This window comes from Hemiscyllium ocellatum, chromosome 39 (genome assembly GCF_020745735.1).
Source record: "Hemiscyllium ocellatum isolate sHemOce1 chromosome 39, sHemOce1.pat.X.cur, whole genome shotgun sequence".
NCBI classification, from domain to species: domain Eukaryota; kingdom Metazoa; phylum Chordata; class Chondrichthyes; order Orectolobiformes; family Hemiscylliidae; genus Hemiscyllium; species Hemiscyllium ocellatum.
In genome coordinates this window covers 8,059,512-8,081,754 of record NC_083439.1, presented here as the reverse complement: position 1 = coordinate 8,081,754, position 22,243 = coordinate 8,059,512, and the positions used below count along the sequence as shown (strand labels likewise).

Genomic DNA, 22,243 nt, shown 5'->3' with positions numbered 1-22,243 from the left:
CAACAACGGACACCCGAGCTACAAATCTTCAACCAGACTTTAATCATTGCCCTTTCCCCCATCATAAGGTCAGAAGTGGGAGTGTTCACCGATGATTGCCCAATGATCAGCATCATTGGTGACTCCTCAGATTCCAAAGCAGTCCAGGTTCAAATGCAACAATATCTGGATATTGTGCAGGCTTGAGCTGACAAATGGCAAGTAATATTCACGCCACTCAAATACCAACAATGACCATCTTCAATAAAAGACAATCTAACCATCACCCCTTGACATTCAACGGAGATGCCATCACTGAATTTCTTATTATCAACATCTTAGGGTTTGCCATTGAACAGAAATTCAACTGGACGAGCCATATAAACACAGTGACTACAAAAGCCGCTTGACTCCCCAAAGCGGGTCCACCATCTACAAGGCACAAGTCAGGAGTGTGATGGAATACTCCCCATTTGCCTGGGTGCAGCTCCAGGAACACGCCAAAAGCTTGACACCATAGAGGATAAAGCAACCCACTTGATTGGCACCACATCCACAAACATCCACTCCCTTCACCACTGATGCTCGGTAGCAGCGGTGTATACTATCTACAAGATGTACTGCAGAAATTTGCCAAAGCTCCTTCCAAACCCATGACCACTTCCATCTAGAAGGACAAGGGTAACAGATACATGGGAACGCCACTACCTACAAGTGCCCTTCCGAGTCACTAACCAGCCTGACTTGGAAATATATTGCTGTCTCAGGATCAAAATCCTGGAATTCCCTCTCTAAGGGCATCCTGGATCAACCTGAAGAGCATGGACTGCAGCAGTTCAAGCAGACAGCTCACCCCCATCTTCTCAAGGGGCAACAGGAACGGGCAATAAATGCTGCCCCAGCCAACAATGCCCACATCCTGAGTATGAAAAATAAACAAAACACCCTTCTTGATTAATCAGGGTGCAAAGAATAATACTGACAGTAAAGTGAAACGGAAGGGGCCATCATTGTTAAGATTAATAACCTAGGCAAAAATGAGGACTACAGATGCTGGTGATTAGAGTCGAGAGTGTGGTGCTGGAAAAGCACAGCAGGTCGGGCAGTTTCCTGATAAAGGGCTTTTGCCCAAAACACCGAATCTTCTCAGACGTTGCCTGACCTGCTGTGCTTTTCCAATACCACACTCTCAAAGTTAATAGCCTGTCTTGCATTCTAATCGTAACAGCCCTGGGCAGATCTGCAGGGTTAGAGTGAAAACAGGGCACGAAGTGCAGATTTCTGATTTTAAAATAGTTCCTTAACCATTCTTATCCAACTGACCAAGTTAAAATTATTCGTCATATAAACTGATGTTTAAGCACTGAAAGAAGTGCACAAGCACTTTCTGATGCAGGTGGGGGTGAGACTTTCAGGAGCAAAGAACTTCCAAGCACTAGAAGCAAATTTGTAGGAGCTTTTTATTGGAACTCCATGGCAATTTTGAAAAGCAGGAAGAGTAGGAAGTTCAGCAGCCACATATGGATGAAGTAAGATTCTACCAATAGATTGGAGATCAGATCTTATTCCTGGTGGAAGACTTCAACACTGAAGTCTTCTTCCAACAATATCTGCTTCTGTTTCTCTTTTCCAACATCTGCAGATCGTCCGGTTTTCTTTTCTGAACTTTTTCCGGACACTTTGAGTGCCCCCCTTGTATCATCTCCAATTCTGATATTCCGCAATTAACTGTAGGCATTTCCATTTACTGCCAGAGATCCGAATTGTCCCAGTGCTACATCAGGCCTTCCCAATCCTGCAATTGAAGCTGGAGTAATGCCAGCCAAATGAACTCTTTCACTTCAGGCCCGGAATATGTGGGACCACAATGTCATACTGGCACACTCCCTGAGGTCAGATTATGGTACATTGATTAGATTAGATTAGATTACTTACAGTGTGGAAACAGGCCCTTCGGCCCAACAAGTCCACACCGACCCGCCGAAGCGCAACCCACCCAAACCCCTACACCTAACACTACGGGCAATTTAGCATGGCCAATTCACCTGACCCGCACATCTTTGGACTGTGGGAGGAAACCGGAGCACCCGGAGGAAACCCACGCAGACACAGGGAGAACGTGCAAACTCCACACAGTCAGTCGCCTGAGTCGGGAATTGAACCCGGGTCTCAGGCGCTGTGAGGCAGCAGTGCTAACTACTGTGCCACCGTGGGTCAATGTAGAGGGAAAAAGTGAGGTCTGTAGATGCTGGAGATCAGAGCTGAAAATGTGTTGCTGGAAAAGCGCAGCAGGTCAGGCAGCATCCAAGGAACAGGAGATTCAACATTTCAGGCATAAGCCCTTCTTCATTCCTGAAGAAGGGCTTATGCCCGAAACGTTGAATCTCCTGTTCCTTGGATGCTGCCTGACCTGCTGCACTTTTCCAGCAACACATTTTCAGCTCAATGTAGAGGGAATGTTACTCTGCATCTGATTCACAGTACACCTGTTCTAAGAGTATTTTAAAAATCTATCAGTCAACAGGGTGTGAGCATTGTTGAGTGGGCCAGCATTTATTGCCCAGCCCTAATTGCCCTTGAGAAGGCAATGGTGAGCTGCCTTCTTGAACCACTCTGTGTTTTTTGACCTGGCAACAGAGAAGGAATGGGGATATAGCGCTGAGTCAGGATGGTGGAGTATGGCTTGGAGAGGAACCCACAGTCGGTTGGTGTTTCCATGTAGATGTTGCTCTTGACCTCCCAGTTGGAAAAGCCCCTGGTTCTGAAGAAGCCATAGTACGTCACTGTGCTCCAAGTTGCAGGATAGGAATTATTTTTGACAATGTTGGGTAAAAATAGAGTTCATTCACTTGTCACTTTGACATTGTTCACCTTGACTGATGTTAAAAACAGCAAATGTAAAAAAAAAGGACAATTTCACACTGATGAATGGCTCCCTCTGTTTTAATATTAGGAACCAACATTCAGAACGAAACATCTTTCCAGTTGGAAATGTCACAAGCGGGATTCTCAACCCACTTTGTCGAGGTGAGAGAGAGTGTCAATTCATTTTGTTTGTATTATTCTTTGAACAGTTTGGGTTTATTGTCACCTGTGCTGACCCAACATACTCTGATGGCTTGAACTCAGTCAGAGATCAAAATGCCCCAGGTTCAGTTGCATGAGATGATCTGAGCCAGGGCTGCATTCAGAATACTGAAACTCCCTCAATTTAAATCAGTCAGAAAGAACTTTTATTTATATAGAATCTTTTGCAATTTAAAGATGTTCCAAAATACTTAACTGATAATAAAGTAGCTTGGAAGCAACAAAGGGATTCAGTCAGATGATTGTTATCCAGAACTCCATGATTGGAACATCCAGGAGCTGTATCAGCCAGCGACCCCATTCCTGGTCACAGACTCAGTATCTGGAATGAACAACAGCCTCATGTCCTCTGGCTGTAAGGACCTGAAGATTTCCTGTGCTGCGGGAAACAGATCCAACAAGAATGCAAAACTTCAGCAAAGGATAAAATAGAAACCTGCCACGTTAAATTCACTACTTCCATCTGATCCAATGGCTCTCATATTGCCAGCACTGTTATAAATAGTACTGGCAGTTACTTGCTCTGTTTAAAGACTGCTATTGAATCTCCTCCTAACCTTCACTGTTCTAAGGAGAACATCCCTTGTATTTATAGGCAGCAGTCTCTCAGTGTTGGAAAGGTCTTTATCTGACTCATTGAACACCACCTTCTCAGTAGCTGCTGTCCTAGTGCTCAGTTGTTTGATGTGAATTTGCTAACTGATTTAGGTTGACTGTGTCTGATTGGTTTAGGTTGGCTGAGGACTTAGAAAGAAATAAACATAGTGCTGGTAAGCATTGAGTAGACATTATAGGTGTAATGTCAGTAAAATTCTTATGTTGGGAATTGTTTGGAACTTCTGTTCAAGTGGCTGAGGAATCAAACTTCTGATTTGTATTTTGCTTTCACTAAATTGTTGACTAGCAGCAGCAATATTAAACTCAAAACACGTTGTGTAAAGTCTGACAAGGATGATCTGCATTCCAGGGTCTCCTAGGAGTGGCAACACAGATAGATGCATTGGTTTCAGAAATGTAGTGTAGTATTTAGAAGGAATACTCCCCCACAACTAGGTGCTATGGTGGGGGGGGTCAGGGAGCCCTGTTAGATAGAGTCACGGAAAGTTAGTTTGCAACTGCAGCAAGTGACTGGAGAGGCAAATGGAACATTGTTATTCATTGTAGGGGGATTGGAATATAAATATAACCAGACTTATAATGTTAACTTCCCACAAATGCTGCCAGACCTGCTGAGTTTTTCCAGTAATTTCTGTTTCCATTCACAATTTTTTGAAACTCTCTTCCACAAACAGCAATGAATGCTGGACCAGTTGTTAATGAATAAATCTGAAATGGATATGGTTTTGTTGAGCAAACTTATCAAGGGATATGGGCCACCAGAGGGTACATGGAGTTAGGCCACAAATCAGCCATGGTCTCATTGAATGGTAGCACAGACCTAAGGAGCAGTATAGCCTCCTCCTGTGCCTATGTTCCTAAACTGTGGGGCAGAGTCCTTGTGCATATGTAAGGCTGAGATAGATAGATTCTTGACCAGTGGGAAAGGGCAAGATAGTGAATGTGGGAATATTGGGTCCCATTGAGTGGTTGTGTCGGTTTAACAGCCTGCTCCAGTTTTTACTTCTTATAGCCATTTTCACTGGAACATGTGGCACTTCACAATCTAATTTCTAAAGTAAAATTATTTCCAGGAAATACTGTTCAACTGTTGTAGCCAAAACGATCTGTTCAAGCCAGAGATTCCAGCTGCTACGTGTTTTAATATTCCAGAGAAATACAGATGTGACATTGTACGTAGGAATTTTATTTACATTACATTTATAATGTCTACTCAATGTTTTCCACCACTTTGTTTATTTTTTTCTAAGTCCACAGCCAGCCTTAAGCAATCAGACACAGTCAACCTAAATCAGTTAGCAAATTCACATCATCAAACAACTGAGCACTAGGACAGCAGCTACTGAGAAGGTGAGGTTCAATGAGCCACATAAAGACCTTTCACCACCAAAAGACTGCTGCCTATAAACACAGGGACTGTTCTTAGAACAGTGAAGGTTAGGAGAAGATTCAATAGCAGTCTTTAAAAGTATGAAGGTTTGAACAGAGGAAGTAATGAGAAACTGTTTCCAGTGGATGGAGGGTCAGTAAGCAATGGGTGCAGACTGAAGGTAATTGATGAAAGGATCAGAGGTTAAATCAGAAAAAAACTCTTGACACAACAAGTGGTACAGATTTGGAATGCACTATCCAATATGGTGTGAAAATAGATTTAATTGCTCACTCTCTCTTGCTCACACACACACACAGAGAAACACACATACACATAAACACACATTCACAGACACATACATATAGACAGACCCACACACACAGACACATTTATAGACACACAGATGCACAGACACACAGATACACTCACAGACACACACAGTCAAATACACACACACGCACTCAGACACACACACAGACACATAGAGACACACACAGTCACAGAAACACACATACACATAAACATACATTCACAGACACTTACATACAGACAGACCCACACACACAGACACATTTACACACACAGACGAGCAGACGCACAGATACATTCACAGACACACACACACTCACAGACACACACAGTCATATACACACACGCATACACTCAGACACACACACACATATACAGACACACACAGTCACAGAAAGACACACTCACAGACACACACAAATACACTCACAGACACACATAGTCAAACACACACATGCATACACTCAGACACACAGACACATACAGACACACACACTCACAGACACATACAGACACAAATACACACACATATAGGCTATTTAAAACTGGAAGGAGAAGCAATCACAGAATGTTGGGAAAGGGAATGGAACAACTCAAAGGCATTAAATGGGACCAGAGCCTCCTGTTTCAATACCCCACATGGTAACCTAAAAGCCACTGATATTCCAAACTGAATCACAAAACAAAGGAACACAGCTTGTTTGATCCACTTTCAAAGAGAATGAAAATCATTTATTCTCTGCCTCTTAAGGCAAATCTATGATTGAATGGAACGGTTTGGATTATGTCCAAGATCACTTGGAGTAAGGTATTGAGGCAGACTGTGACAGAAGAGATACCCTCCCTCCCCCACCAATTCCCAGCTTCACTTCATCCCATTATTCGCTGCCACGCAATAGTCTTCTACGTTCATTTTCTTATCTAAAATAAGCAGCTGACTTCTACCTTCTTCCTTGTTTATCTGGAGACCATTTAATACTGTTTCCATGAAAGAAACAATGAATTTGAATTAGAATTAGCTTTATCGTCACATGTACTCACAGGAGTACAGTGAAACATTTACAAATTGACCCTACCTAAGTACAGATTTTTGAGTACAAATTCTTAGGAAAAAAATTTAAAAATAAAGAAATAAAAAGTCCTGCATTACAAACCACCTGATGAAGGAGCAGCACACCGAAAGCTAGTGCTTCCAAATAAACCGGTTGGACTATAACCTGGTGTTGTGTGAATTTTAACTTTGGGAGTGTAAGAAGGTAAAAACTTTAACAGCTTATGACCCGAAATACAAACAGAAAATACTGGAACAGTACACCAAATTTTTCAGCGTTTTTAAAGGAAAGACAGACTGGAAATAAACCAAAAGACTTGCACTTATTTAGGATTTTTCATGAAGTCAGGGTGACCAAAAGTACTTTTTTTATAGTTAATTACGTGCTTTTGGACTGATGATGAACATGTTAGGAATGTAATGTATAAGCTACCCATAACAAACTCTCAGAAACAAGAATGCTGTAATCAACAAATAATTTGTGCTAACGTGGTATTAATTGTGAGATACATACTGGCCCGGTCACTAGAACAGGCAATTCAAATAAAGCTGTGGGGTCCTTTATATCCACCTGTAAGAGTTTCAGATCAGTGTCCCAACTGAAAAATAGCACCATCTGACAGTACAGCTTTTCCCTCAGAACCACACTGCAGTAAAAGCTGTGTGCTCGAATTTAAGCTGCTAACCTTTTAATGCTGAGGCAAGAGGAGCTACACAGTGAGTCACAGTTAACACTCTGAGCTTCCCCTACTGTCAGTATTCAAGCCTGTTTGTTGGTTTCCGTGACCAACAATTGGTTGTTTGATCTGTCATGTTTTCTTTGTATTATTTATTTTTATTTCAAGGCTGCTCTACCAGACAGAGAGGCCCAAAGTTTCCCACAAGCTGCCCGGGGCTTGCATTATGTCATTTTGCATGTTCGTGCTGGCCACAACCTTTTAGGATATATTCCCTTCATCCAAAATCTGGTGGGGAGTTTGGCCTCAAACATTGAGATCCTGTTTTGTCTCTTTCTGGCTTGACCTGCTGGACATTGCTGACAGTTCCTATTGAGGTGGAACTGTCGGTGAAATACTGTTCCTCCTCTTCTCTCCTCAGCATTGGATTCTCCTGCTCCTTGGACGCTGCCTGACCTGCTGTATATTGCTGACAGTTCCTATTGTTAGCTCAGCATTCACTGGAGTTGGCATACAGAAGCAGTGACTCATCAGTATTGGTCTTCTTTCACTCACTGTTGATGGATGCTACCCAAACCATAACCACCTCATCCAATAAGATAGAGACAGCATTTGGAAACAAACCTCTTTAGCAGATTGAAAGCTGTTAGACGGTGTTACCAGTGGACTACTGTGCTGCCAATTCATCATGATATGATCTTGAACCTTAGAGAAGTCTTTCCATGTCAGTCAAGTTTCCCAATCTTCACTCCTTTCCATGAATTCAGTTTTAACCTTCCTCCAACCTCATCAGTTGTTACATTTGTCTCATGATATAATGTCGGTAGAATGATATTGTCACTGGGCTAGTAATCCAGAGAGCCAGGCTATTCTACTGAGGAAAAAAACATGAAGAATGCTGGAGAAATTCAGTAATTTCTGTGGAGAGAAACAGAGTTAACATTTCATGTCTGGAATGAAGCTTTGTCTGAACTGGGTGAGAGTCACACTGGACTTCAAACATTAACTCACCTTCCCTCTCCACAGATGCTGCCAGACCTGCTGGGCTTCTCCAGCATTTTCTCTGTTTGTTTCAGATTTCCAGCATCCATCATATTTTGCTTTCAATCGAATATTCAAGACAGCTGGCACAATTTGAATGTAGTTAATAAAACCTAGTCTCAGTAACAGTGATAAATATCATCAATTTTTGTAACAGACTCATCTGGGTCAGTAATGTCTTTCAAGGAAGGAAATTTGCCATCCTGAGCTGATCTGGCCTACATGTGATTCCAGACTCTTAATTGCCTTTTGCTATGGTTTAACAAGCCACTTAGTACAAATGTAATTACAGAATAACAGAAGTCTTACCATACAGAAACAGGCCACCCAGCCCACATTGCCTTCAAATGGCCATCTCATCTAGTGCCAGTCTCCTGCTTCTTTTCCCTGTGCCATTCCAGATTATTTTTCATTCAAATAATTGTCCAATGCCCCTCCTGAATGCCTCAGTTGGACCTGCCTTCCCCACTTTTACCAGATCCTTCTCTGACCCTTCCCTTTCCCTGATTTCTCAGTCCCCATTTCCAGGGTTAGGCAGTCTACTGATGTTCCTTGCAAACCATCTAACCTTCCCTTGATCTTCCTTTCTGTTCCCATTGCTCATTCCACCTTCTTCTATGTTTGATAAAAAAAATGCTTTTCCACCTCTCTCCTCAGTTCCAAAGAAGAGTCGGATCAGACTCGAAATGTTAGTTGTTTTCCTCTCCTGCCAGATCTGCTGAGTTTCTCCAGCACTTTCTGTTTTTACCGTAGACAGCAACCTCTGTCTCAATCTCCTATTAGAAGGACAGAGAATACTGAGCTGGAGACCAACACACAGAGAAAATAAAAATACATTCGAAGGAAGATGATGGACATTAATGTTCCTTCTGCTCATGTTAGCGAGAAGAATAAATTGAGGCCACAGTGGATCTTATTAACAAGGTGCAAGTGCAAGAAAATCACACATTCTGAAGATCCACCATTGATACAGGGAATGAGGTCAGCTCCCTGAGCAAGCTGGCATTGACAATGGGGCTGGTGGATGGAGGTGGATGAGTCATTGACAAGGGACATCTTTACTTTCCTGGTGATCCTAATCCAGTCAGAAGATACGCGTGCTATATCAACGGCTACAATGGTGAATGAAGGCTGCATTAATCAGCATATCCCCAGTCTCCAAAGCTTCCTTGCCACTGGAACTGGATCAAGTGGGCGGCACGGTGGCACAGTGGTTAGCACTGCTGCCTCACAGCACCTGAGACCCGGGTTCAATTCCCGACTCAGGTGACTGACTGTGTGGAGTTTGCACGTTCTCCCCGTGTCTGCGTGGGTTTCCTCCGGGTGCTCCGGTTTCCTCCCACAGTCCAAAGATGTGCGGGTCAGGTGAATTGGCCATGCTAAATTGCCCGTAGTGTTAGGTAAGGGGTAAATGTAGGGGTATGGGTGGGTTTCGCTTCGGCGGGTCGGTGTGGACTTGTTGGGCCGAAGGGCCTGTTTCCACACTGTAAGTCTAATCTAATCTAATCTACCTTCAGTCAAGGAGGATGCGTCTGCTAATGTGCAACAGCCGTCTCATATTAGAGGATGTCCCATGCAAGGCATCTACTTAAAACAATCTCAAGAGTCAAGGTCCAGTTCTCACTTTTTGGAGATACCTCGCAACTGTGCAGTCAGAGATGTGGCTCTCGGATCAGAAGGTCAGCCACACAGGGAGCCCCATAGCAGTGCTTGGAATTCTTAACGTGGACGATCATACTCGTTAGTGAGTGATCATCACTGGCAGTGTGTTGGGTCCAAATCCAAGTGCCCCCTCTTTCAGATGTTGAGTGGTGTGTCCACCGCTCTCACTAGTTCCTGTTTTTATCAGCATTGCTGGAACCTTTCTTGCTCTCACTCTCCAAACCTGAGGCAGAGTGGTCTCTTCTGGGAAGCGTATTTTTCTCCTCCCCCTTTATATGCTCCTTTCCATCCTCCATCCCAAAATAAAAGACTCAAATTTTAAAATATGCCTTGCTTTCATTAAAAAAACAGGATATAACTCTCTCTGGGGTGGATTCCTAGAACTGGAAAAATACACAGAATCATGGATTTATTGAGTTAGCAGTATTTTTGGATTGAAGTGAGTCCTAGCTCCTGTGCCTGTCCATGGACAATTTTAAATTAAGGTATAACCCTTGAGTTTGGTTGTATTTGCGTCCCCTTTCCTGTAAAGGACTGAAGCAGAATCCTCAATTCATATCTGTTTGTCCCTGACAAGTTTGTCTTAGTTTTATTAAGCTATAAATAAGAAGGTGAGACCATTTGACGTCTTCATTAATGACTTGTTGTAACATGGTTGAATGGCAAAGCAGACTCAATGGGCTGAATGGCCTAATTTTGTTCCTGTATCTTATGGTCGGATTGTTTGGCCCCATCTTTAAGCTCAGCTGTCAGGACAAAATGAGACCCTGTTCAGAAGTTCACCTTATTTACCCTTTGAATTAAGGTACCTACCAAGAGTTTATATCCTTATTATGGTGGCTCAGTGGTTAACAGTACAACCTCACAGCATCAGGGACCTGGGTTTGAGTCCACCTTCGGTGACTGTTTGTATGGAGTTTGCACATTCTCCCTGTGTCTGTGTGAGTTTCCTCCAGTTGCTCTGGTTTCCAAAGGCAGGTTAGGGTGGATTGGCCATGCTAAAATGTTCATAGAATCCAGGGATGTAGGTTAGGTGGATTAGCCAGGGATTGGGTGGGATGTCTTTTGGAGGGTTGATATGGGCTGAATGGCCTGTTTCTACACTGTAGGGATTCTATGGTTTCTTAACATGCAGGTTAGACAGAAAGAGTTAACACTTTCTGATTATTTGTGAGGGTCATCCTTTAAATCCAAACAATATTAAAAGATTTTCTGACTTTTCAAATATGCTTTGTTCTTTTTAAAAATATATAAATATAAAAATCTCTCAGTGGAGTGGATTCTTCAAACTGGAAAAATGCACAGAATCAAATATTTATTGATTTAATAGTGTTCTTGGAACAAATGCAGTGAAACAATAACTCTTTTGTGATTTTGAAAATGTAGCTTTTAAAAAAGTTGACTTTTTCTTGTGTTATGTGGCAACACTTTGCATGGTGGTTTTTTTTGGTCAGATTGTGAGTCCCTCTGCACAAAAGCTCATTGACACAATCCTGGGTCAGCTGCCATTCTGCTGCAGCTGCTGCCCATTTGCTGGTGGAAGAGGAAATGGTTTGGGTCGCCAATATTTTCAACAATGCTGCTGAGCTACACTGACAATTCTTTAACGTTAAAATTCTCATTGTTGCTTTCAAACCTTTCTATGGGGATCTTGCCCCTCCCTATCATTGTAAACTCATCTCTTTTATTGTATGGCACACTATGAGATCAATCTGGTTGAGGAACAGGCAAAGTCAAGAAATATCATCAGGATTAGACGTCAAAATAATACTTTGTTTTACTTCCATATTTAATGCATATATGTATGATTGTTATGGATATGTCAGGCTCTATTTTACAGGAACATTAGTTCAGGATACATCTGCATTTATCAGATTAGATTAGATTACTTACAGTGTGGAAACAGGCCCTTCGGCCCAACAAGTCCACACCGACCCGCCGAAGCGCAACCCACCCATATCCCTACATTTACCCCTTATTTTAACACTATGGGCAATTTAGCATGGCCAATTCACCTGACCTGCACATCTTTAGACTGTGGGTGGAAACCGGAGTACCCGGAGGAAACCCATGCAGATATATATATCCAAGTGCGCTTGAGTCCTGTCTCTTCCTAATGTCTGCCCAAAGTGTTCTAACTCCGCCCACACTGTGATATTTATGCTCAGTGAGATGCAGCTTCCTGACATCATTACCAGGTTGCTCCAAAGTCCTGAATCCTTTCTCCAGCATTCTCCCACCCCAAAGCCAGCATGTTCTCTGTGCTCTTCCAGTTCTGGTTTCTTACATATTCTTGATTTTAGTCACTGTACCATTGGAAACAGTGGCTCCAGAAGCTTGGACTCAAAACTCGGGAATTTCTTCATGAAACTTCTGTGCCCATTTAGAGTCATAGCGTCATAGAGGTCTATAGCATGGGAGCAGGCCCTTCGCCCCAAGTTGTCCATGCCTCCTCCTTTAAGACAATCTTTAAAACCTACATCTTTGACAAATATATTCAGGACTAATATCTGGTTTTGGGGTTCTGGATCAAATTGTATTTGCTGATGCTCCTGTGAATTACCTTGCAATGTCTATTAAAGGTAATGCATAAATGCAAGTTGCTCTTGTGTTACTTGTGCCTCCATTGGTTTCCATCTTCCTTTGGCAGGATGGGATCCTTCTTGGCGCAGTTGGGGCCTATGATTGGACAGGTGCTGTCTTAAAACAAACCAGTCACGGCCGAGTGATCCCTCCCAAAGATGCCTACATGAAGGAATTCCCAAAAAAGCTGAAGAACCATGGGGCCTATCTGGGTAAGTGCAGTTGTTTGCCAACGTACCTTGTGGCGTTCTTTAGATGTAGTTTGCTCATTGATGCTCATTGTGACTTTCTAATAAAATTATGGTCTTCTTAACTGTGACTAGTGTTCCGTAAATACCAGGTGTCCCCAGGGCAGACTTCGTCATTAATCAACGGGACCTTTACCAGCTGTAGGAGCAGTGGGCTCTGGTGTGAAGGGGCACTGTAAGGTCAGCAGTTTGCATTTTGCTTTTCTCTCATGAGACAGAAGGATGCCACATCAATGCCAGAGGGTGGAGTCTGAGTGACATGGGCTAAAGTGAGATATGAGGCAGATACAGGCAAAGCTTCCACCCCGACACCCCACCTCAGCTCATGGACTGCCTCAGGCTGTATCTCCAGGCCCTTCCCTCACTGTCAGGGCCCTCTCTCACTCTGAGCCGAGCCCGATCCCACAGCCTTACAGAGCCTCGCCTGTTTGTGTTTTGCCCCTTCAGCCCGACAGACCAGGCTGACAAAAGCATCTAGATGGGTATGTGAATAGGGAGGGTTTAGAGAGATAGGGGCCAAGTGCTGGCAAATGGGACTAGATTAATTTAGGATATCTGGCTGGCATGGACGTGTTGGAGAGAAGGGTCTGTTTCTGTGTTGTATTTCTCTATGACTCTATGACAGTGCTGCTGCCTTGCTGTGCTGTTTAGTACAGACACAAAAGCCCAGCAGGTCTCAGTCTAGACAAGGGGGATAGCCTTCACTCAGTGGGTCCTGGCACTGTGACTCCAGGGCAGCCTCCAATACTAATCCATGTCCTGCACGGGATGGTCAGAGTCAAGATCCTACCCTCAGAAGGGGGTGACAGATGATGATGAGTAGCCCATCACCCATCTGGACTCTTGCTGGCCCACTTGGGGCTGTTTGCCTTCTGGAATGAGAGAGAGGCGGGTATTAATGGAGATGAAAGTGAGTGGCACAGCTGTTACTGTGGGGCGGGGGAAGTGGGAAGGTGTGCCAAGTGAGTGAGTGGGCAGCGCAGAGGGAACGCAGGGTCAGTGGTGTCCGGGGTTAGGGGTGGGTGAGGGTGAGGGAGGGAGGATGGTGCAGGCGATAGTGAGAGTGGCAGAGCATGAGGTTCGGTGGGAGGTGGGTACAGGGGCACAGAGAGAGTGAGTGTACACAGACAATTTGGTGACACTTGCCCTGGCAGAGTGCAGAAGAACACTGGCCTTCTTCCTGCAGCACTGAGCATTCCTCCAGACGCTGGGACCGCACTGACCCGGTGGGGTGGGGTGGGGTGGCGTGGTAACCTCGAACTAGGCTGAGTCTGCTGTCATGTCCTCCATTCCTGGTCCTCAGGGAAGAGGAGGGTCTGTCTTTGCACCAGTCCGTTCACTAGATCCCTGCTCACAAAGCAGGGCGCCAACTCCCTCCAGTCTGCCATGACTTGGGCAAATTTCAGAAAACTTACAGATAGTTCTTTTCTGGGTGCATAACACGTTTTTAAAAATGGCCTGGGCACAAGGAATGCCAGTGAATTCTGGGATATCCACAGAGTGGCGTGTTGGGGTGTGAGAGACGCCACAGGGTCAGGGTAGGGAGTCAGTGAGGCGTGTTTGATAAGCTAAGGTGAGCTGACTCATTCAGATTTGCAATGGAAATCCATCCAAAAAACCCAACTCAGACTTAGCCAAAAGAACATAAGATTCAGTCCAGAGTCACAACAATGTATTGATGTCAAATTGTTGGACTAGGCGTTATTAAAGATTAACTTGAACCCTTCATTCACGAAATGAGAAAATCGTGCATTTATGTAACACCTTTAAAGACATTGCAAAACACTTTACAACAAATGAAGAACATTTGAGGGGTGCTCACCATTGCAATGTAGGGACTTGTAATGGAAGGGAGTTGAGAAACAGCCTGATCCGTTACAATTCCAAATACGGGAAGGTATAGTAACTGATTTCACTTCATTGCTTTCCGAATGCAGGGATGAAAGGGATTAGTCAAATATATTTCCATGTATGGGCAATAGTCAAGAGTTTATTCAACTTGTGTACACCTTGGATGGAACACAAATCAGTCATTTGGAATCTTGCTCTGTGACCAGTGCACCTTAAATAAATCAGAAATCAAAACAAAATTGTGATAATCAAGACAGGATAGTGGGCCCAGGGGGATTGTTCTTACAGAGAGCTAGCACGGAAACAATGGCCAAATGGCCTCCTTCTGAAATCTAACCATTTTGTGAGGCTGCATCTCTGGAGAGAGCACAAGTTCATATTGCAGACACAGAATCCTTCCTGAGAACTGACTTTATTTGGGGTGAGGTGTTGGGTATAACCTTACTGAATCCGCATGGCTATATCAGCACTGACTGATGTCAAGGCCTGATTGTGTGCATTGATTCTCCTGCAGAAATCTCTACCCTTTAAACACGCTGCAGCCCTGAAACTGAGCAAAGCTGCTTAACTAATGAGGAGCGAGCACCAAGACATTCCAACTCTGACCCTCGAGCTCTGTATTTGTGGTTTTCTTCACCTGAGGTTTATTTTGTCTCTGTCAGAACATTCTTTGTTAATTAGTGGGCATTGTCAAGTGTCTAATAGAGAAATAATGTTCCGAAGCCTCAGTGATTTGGCTAATTTGGAGCGTCTTTAAAAAGCTTTATTACCACAGTCATGATTTAAAACATATGAGCTTAGTAACATATGAAGTGCAGCAGCAATCTGGGCACAGCAAGATCCCAGAAACAGCAGTCAGGTAATGCCCTTGACCATCAGTGAGGTTGGTTGGATGGCTGGTTTGCAATTCAGAGTGATGCCAACAGTGTGGGTTCAATTCCCACACTGGCTGAGGTTATTCTGAAGGACTCTCCTTCCTCAAACTCTTCCCTGAGCTGAGGGGTGGTGACCCTTAGGCTAAACCACCGCCAGCTGTCTTTCAGTAATAGTTTGATAGAGATATAGTGACTTTACCCTTCTTACCTGTCCTTTTTTAAGGTATTAGCTGTGAAGGAGGGGTGGGGAATGCCATGTGCGGGAGTACTCGCCCATGCTCTGCTTTGGTCTCTGACACCCCACTTGAATCAAAAAGGCGGGCACTCAGTCTCACCTGAAAGGTGGCATCTCAGACAGTGAAGTGCCTCCTCGTGACTGCCCTGAAGAATCATCCGAGAAAATGTGCCCGGTTTCCTGGGATGGCACAGTGGCTCAGTGGTTAGCACTGCTGCCTCAGAGCACCAGGGACCCGGGTTCGATTCCAACCTTGGGTGACTGTCTGTGTGGAGTTTGTACATTCTCCCTGTGCTCCGGGTGCTCTGGTTTCCACCCACAATCCAAAGACATGCAGGTTACGTGAATTGGCCATGCTAAATTGCCCGTAGTGTGCAGGGATGTGTAGGTTAGGTGCATTAGTCAGGGGTAAATATAGGGTAGGGGAAATTGGTCTGGTTAGGTCACTCTTCAGAGGGTCGGTGTGGACTTGTTAGCCAAAAGGCCTGTTTCCACACTGTGAGCGCTCTGTGTGCCTGAACCCCCAAATGTCCAATTCAGAAACCAGAGTTCTGCCTGACCAAGTCGCAACCACAAGAACATAGAGCACTCAAATTCTGCATTTTCTATTTCAGGCTACACCATTACTTCAGTGATGCCAAAGTCGGGACGGAGGTGGTATGTGTCAGGTGCTCCAAGATTCAACCACACCGGAAAAGTCATCGTATTCACGATGAAGAATGATGGCAGTGTCACCATCCATCAGTCCCTGAAGGGCCAGCAGGTCAGAGAAGTAATGCACTCTCACCCAGGGTCTGTAACCAGCCCATGTCTGCCTATCCACACATGTGCAGGACAGATGTGAATCATATGCGTGCAAGTCTATCCCCAATTATATGCCTGTGTGTGTTGTGTGCTGACTGCAATGTTAGAGGACAAGTGCTACAGGGCTCATCAAAGTTCAGTTCCCAACTCGTTTCGGTCGTAGAAGATAAATTGCCCAGATTATTGTGGCATTTCTCCCACCTCAATTTGAAAGGACTGGCAGCAGTCTACTTAAAATTGAATATGAGTTTGTATCTGCCTGAGCGTCTAAACATTGCCAGACACCCGCGGGATGAGATGGATGTGTGATTGCTCATCATGGACTGTCTGGGAAATGTTGCCATCGTCCCTGACTTTAATACTGTTTCTTTTACAAAAGGCGATAATGTTCCTTCAAGAGGATTTGTTTGTTCATTCTCATTCCTTGGTTTTCTCCAGATGTTCCTTGACTATTATTTTATTCACTGGTCCAGAAGTTCACTTTGCAGCTCAGGCTGAAGTTAGTTCAGGTCAGGAACAAAATAACCTGGGCTTTTGTCAAAGGCCAAGACTGAGGGTGATTGAGGCACTCCTGAGACATTGAATCTACTTGAATCTGAGTTTCTCTGGAGTCTTTGAAGAAGTCCCTGCACTCTCTCCATTCTCAGTCCTTCCTGCTTCCTGACCTTATACATTAACCATCATGTTACTGTACCCAGAGACAGGACCAGACCATTGCCTGATACATGCTCCGGCTCTCCACCTTTCTCAGTATTCCAGAGGCTCTCATGTGATGGCTATGTCTACATTGGCATAATGTTTCCAATCAATGATTAATCATTTTCCCGCCACATTCATTTCAGATTGGATCGTACTTTGGAAGTGAGCTAACGCCAGTGGATGTAGATGCTGATGGGGTGACCGATATTTTACTGGTTGGTGCTCCAATGTTTTTCAGTGATGGTAGAGAGAAGGGTAAAATCTACATCTATTCCCTCTCCAAGGTAACTGCGAGGTTGTTTTCTTTGCATTTTTTTTTTCCCTAAGATCTGCTCCTTCTCCCTCATCTGGGAAGGCAAAATGGTAATGTCACTGGGCCAGTAACCCAGAATCCCAGGCTAATTTCCAAGGGAACATGGTTTGTCCCACCATGACAGGTGGTGAAATTCAAATTCAAGTTCAAGAAAATGTAGCAGCTGTTCATTGTTGTAATAATCCATTTGGTTCACTGATAGGACGGAATGGAGTCTCAGTGGTTAGCACTGCTGCCTCACAGCACCAGGGACCCAGGCTCGATTCCAGCCTTGGGTGATTGTCCATGTGGGGTTTGCACATCCTCCCCGTGTCTGCATGTGTTTCCTCTGGGTACTCCAGTTTTCTTCCACAGTCCACAGCTGTGCAGGTTGGGTGGATTGACTATGGGGAATTGCCCATAGTTCCAGGGATGTGCAGGTTAGGGTGGATTAGCCATGGGAAATTGCCCGTAGTTCCAGGGATATGCAGGTTAGATGGATTAGCCATGGGAAATTGCCCATAGTTCCAGGGATGTGCAGGCTAGGTGGATTGGCCATGGGAAATTGTCCATAGTTCCAGCGATGTGCAGGCTAGGTGGATTGGCCATGAGAAATTGTCCATAGTTCCAGGGATGTGCAGGCTAGGTGGATTAGCCATGGGAAATGCAGGGTTATCGTGTAAGGGGGTGGGTTGGAGTGAGATGCTCTTTGGAGGGATAATGGGGGTTCTACAGTTTACACACTTGTAGGGATTCTATGACACTAATGGCCTTCAAAGAAGGAAATCTGCCATCCTTACCTGATCTGGCCTACTTGTGACTCCAGACCCACAACAATGTGGTTGGAATACAAACTGCTGCTGAGCCTAATGAAAGGTGACGCCTTTGGGTGTTTACACAAAGGATTGCAATGGTTGAAGAAGGCAATTCAGCACAACCTTCTCCAGGACAACGAGAGTTGGATAATAATCACTGACCCAGCCAGTGACACCCACATCTCATGGAAGAATAAAAAATGAAGTCTTTCCCTTGTACTTTGATCAAAATTATAGAATCAAGCTGGAGCAGATTCTAGCAAATTCCTGGTCTGCTGCTTTTTGAACTCACTGATTGCTTGAGGCTGTAAGAACTGCTTGGTGTACTGGAGTGTAGGCTGTAAGGATTTGGGTTTGACTGCATTACCGTATTTCCAAAGTTATGCCTGAGACAACAATTGGCCTCAGTGCACAAGCTATTCAGGTATGGATGGAGGTTTCTTCCACCCACTGTCACATCCATTCTCAGGATATGGGCATTCCTGCCTGGGCCTTGCCTGTCCCTAGTTGCCCTGGAGAAGGTGGTGGTGGTGAGCTGCCTTCCTGAAGTACTCCAGTCCATTTGATGTAGGTAGACCCACAATGCCCTTAGGTAGGGAGTTGCAGGATTCAGGCCCAGCAACAGTGCAGGTTAAGATAGCGGGAAGAGGAGAGGAGGAAATCAAGCAAGGATCTCATTCTAACTATTACTCAGTGACTGTAGTTGAAGGACCCCTGTTGTTAAGATAATGGTTTACTTTGCTGAATTCTGCATTTCAAAAGCTGACTACTGGATGTTGTAGATAAACACATCAAGCAGCCATTCTAAAAAGGCATTGGATATTGGAAGCTGTCCACCAGCAAAGGGTCAGGGCCTTCAGGGAAGGAATTATGAAAATAATTGTGGACGGCCCTGAAACCCTTCAAGCAATGCATCATCCTGACTGGGAATGGTGTCAGATTAGGGTCTTATGAATTCACACAGCAGGGTCAGGGCAACAAAGATACCCAGCAGAGTGACAATTCTCTAATTCATTTCTGAAAAAAGATGTAAATCTTTAAAGTTTTATAACTGAGTACATACAATGCTCTAACTCACAGTGGGACAACTTCCTTGTGTCTTTGTAGATTTAATTGTAATTGAAGTGCTCCATGCAAATTCAGGATTCCACTGTAACCTATTGGGTTTATTTTACAGAGAGGTTTCATTTTCAATAGTTTCCTGGAAATTTCCGACAAATCCCAGAATTCCCGCTTTGGTTCTGCAATCGCTGCTGTCCGTGACCTCAATTATGATTCATTCAATGATGTGGTGGTGGGGGCACCTTTGGAAGATGATCATCGTGGAGCAATTTATGTGTTTCACGGACACAATAAAAATATCCTCAAGGACTACAAACAGGTAAGATCCAATAAGCAGCACTACCTCCTCCAGTTCCAACACTTAGGGACCTGGTTTGGGTAATTCCAGTCCCAGTTTGACATCTCGGGGCTGGGAGTGAGGGACAGAGACTGGGCTACAGCTGAAACCAGGTTCTGTTTACAAATAGGACAGGCGGGGAAATACTAGCTGATCCATCAAAAGCTGAAGACAAAGACACCGAGTCAGTAAGGAAAACATTATTCTGTATAACGTCTGTGAGCTTCCACCTCCCCAGGCTGCCAACTGCCATTAACCTGGGAGAAAGTGAGGACTGCAGATGCTGGAGAGTCAGAGTCGAAAAGGGTGGTGCTGGAAAAGCACAGCAGGTTCAGCAGCATTCGGGAAGCAGGAAAGTTGACGTTTCAAGGATAAGATCTTTATTCCTAATGAATGGCTTATGCCTGAAACATCAACTGTCCTGCCCCTTGGATGCTGCCTGCCCTGCCATGCTTTTCCAGCACCACACTGCTGGAAATGCCAGGGATGGCCCTCCTGTCCTAATCCCAGATCCTTCCTCCCTCTTGGGTCAACAAGGTCAGGAGATTGGCTGGATCCAAGATTATCGAGAAAGACTAATAGAGTCATGAGTTCTACCACACAGAAACAGAGCCATCAGTCCAACTTGTCCATGTCGACCAAAGATCTTAACCTGATCTAGTCCCATTTGCCAGCATTTGGCCTATATCCTTCTAAACCCTTACTATTCATGTATCCATCCAGATGGCTTTTAAATGTTGTGATTGTACCGGTCTCCACCACTTCCTCTGGCAGCTCATTCCATATACACAACATTTCACCTTCTGTGTGAAAAAGTTGCCCCTCAGGTCCCTTTTATATCTTTCGCCTCTCACCCTAAATCTATGCCCTCTAGTTTTAGACTCCCTTACCCTGGAAAAAAGACATTGTCTATTCACCCTATCTATGCCCCTCATGATTTTATAAACCTCTATAAGGTCACCCCTCAGCCTCCGCAGCTCTTAGGCAAATAGCCCCAGCCTATTCAGCCTCTCCCTGTAACTCAAACACTCCAATCCCAACAACATCCTTGTAAAGTTTTCCGCATACTCTCAAGTTTAACAACATCTTTCTACTGCAGGAAGACCAGAATTCCTGTATATAATAGGATGTCAAAGTTTATTCCAGGCATGTTAAATGGAGAAAATATGGATTTGCTTATATTACTTCAGAAAACAATTGGAAAAGACAAGGACAGAGAATAAACATTGAAAAGAAGAATGGGAGAATGCAGGAAAGTGAGGAGAAGTAGTGTGTTTTTTAAATAATGATTCTGCCTTTGAGTGCTACTTTAGTAATATATTAATATTACAGGAGCAAAGCAATTCCTTACATTTACAGAGAGACAGTATTAATATTTCTTTCCAGACATTTTCACGGGATACCAATTTGCAATTGTACAGTCTGCTTCCTCCTAAAGCAAACTTATGGTGAGTGGGTTTTCAGCATCAATTTGAAAAGAGAGCAGGTTTGAGAGAGAATCAGGTTTGGAGAGGGAATTCCTGAGGCGATTTTGTAAGGAATTGCTGACACTTGGATGCAGTGTATACACCACATTTTAGGGTAATGTTTCTCTGCCCTGTGTCAAGCCACAGTTTTCTGTAATGTGATTTGCTGGAGCTGGTTAAGACAGAAGAATTTTCAGAGTAATTCCACATATTCACTGGAAACTAATAATTAATTCTGTCTGTGCTTTCACTCATGCAGATGTTGAGGCTAGTCTCTCTACTTCTCTCTCCCTGGCTCTCACTCCTGGTAAATGACTTGTCCAATACCTGTCTTTGTGCTCTCAAGGCTAAGATTTGTAAAAGTTAGGGTGCTAGAGGGTCACCTGCCACAGGTATTGAGTGTGACTGAAGTCTAAAGCACTGCATTGAGTCTCATTGTCTCAAAGAAACTGAAGTTGTTACGAAACCATCAGCGGAACACAAACACAGGATTCATACCTCAGGAATCAAGGACCCTCAAGTCTCCAAAAACCATGGGGCTGAGCCTTCACCAATGAAGTAGGGCCCTCACTCAATGGAGAAATCTCCCCATTCAGTTTGAGCAATGGAATAGTTGGCTCAGTCCATCCTAGGTCCAGACAGAGAGTTATGAACACAACCCAGTCCATTACAAAAACTAGCCTTCCCTCCACTGACTCTGTCTACACTTCCCACTCTCTCGGGAAAGTAGCCAACATCATCAAAGACCCCTCCCACCCCGTTATATTCTCCTCCACCCTCTTCCATTGGGCTGAAAATACAAAAGTTTGAAAAAAATGTACCAACAGATTCAAGAACAACTTCTGCCCAGCTGTTGTCAGGCTTATGCCCGAAATGTTGATTCTCCTGCTCCTCAGATGCTGCCTGACTGGCTATGCTTTTCCAGCACCACACTCTTCAACTGTGATCAGACTAATGAATGGATCTCTCATTTTTAGGGTTAACTTTTTTCTTCATCTTCTTTATCTTCTGTATTCCGTTCTATTACCCTGATATATTAATGTAAGGTATGATTTGTCTGGATAGAGCACAAATCAATCGTTTTCACTGTATCTCGGTACATGTGACAATAATAAATGAAATCAAACATTCCTGGTACATTAGGCAGCTGCTGATTAGCAATAGGGATTAGTGGGCGAGG

The 22,243-nt window shown here is 44.1% G+C and overlaps 1 protein-coding gene across 3 annotated transcripts in view; it reads left to right on the top strand.

Moving 5' to 3' along the window:
• itga11a (integrin, alpha 11a) overlaps window positions 1-22,243 on the top strand; it is a 183,806-nt gene that overhangs the window by 71,223 nt on the left and 90,340 nt on the right. For all 3 annotated transcript variants that reach the window (XM_060853256.1, XM_060853255.1, XM_060853257.1), the window contains 5 exons: window positions 2,933-3,006; window positions 12,447-12,591; window positions 16,203-16,351; window positions 17,235-17,375; window positions 19,376-19,579. In XM_060853256.1, the coding sequence (XP_060709239.1) occupies window positions 2,933-3,006; window positions 12,447-12,591; window positions 16,203-16,351; window positions 17,235-17,375; window positions 19,376-19,579 (713 nt within the window). The remainder of the gene's footprint in view (window positions 1-2,932; window positions 3,007-12,446; window positions 12,592-16,202; window positions 16,352-17,234; window positions 17,376-19,375; window positions 19,580-22,243) is intronic.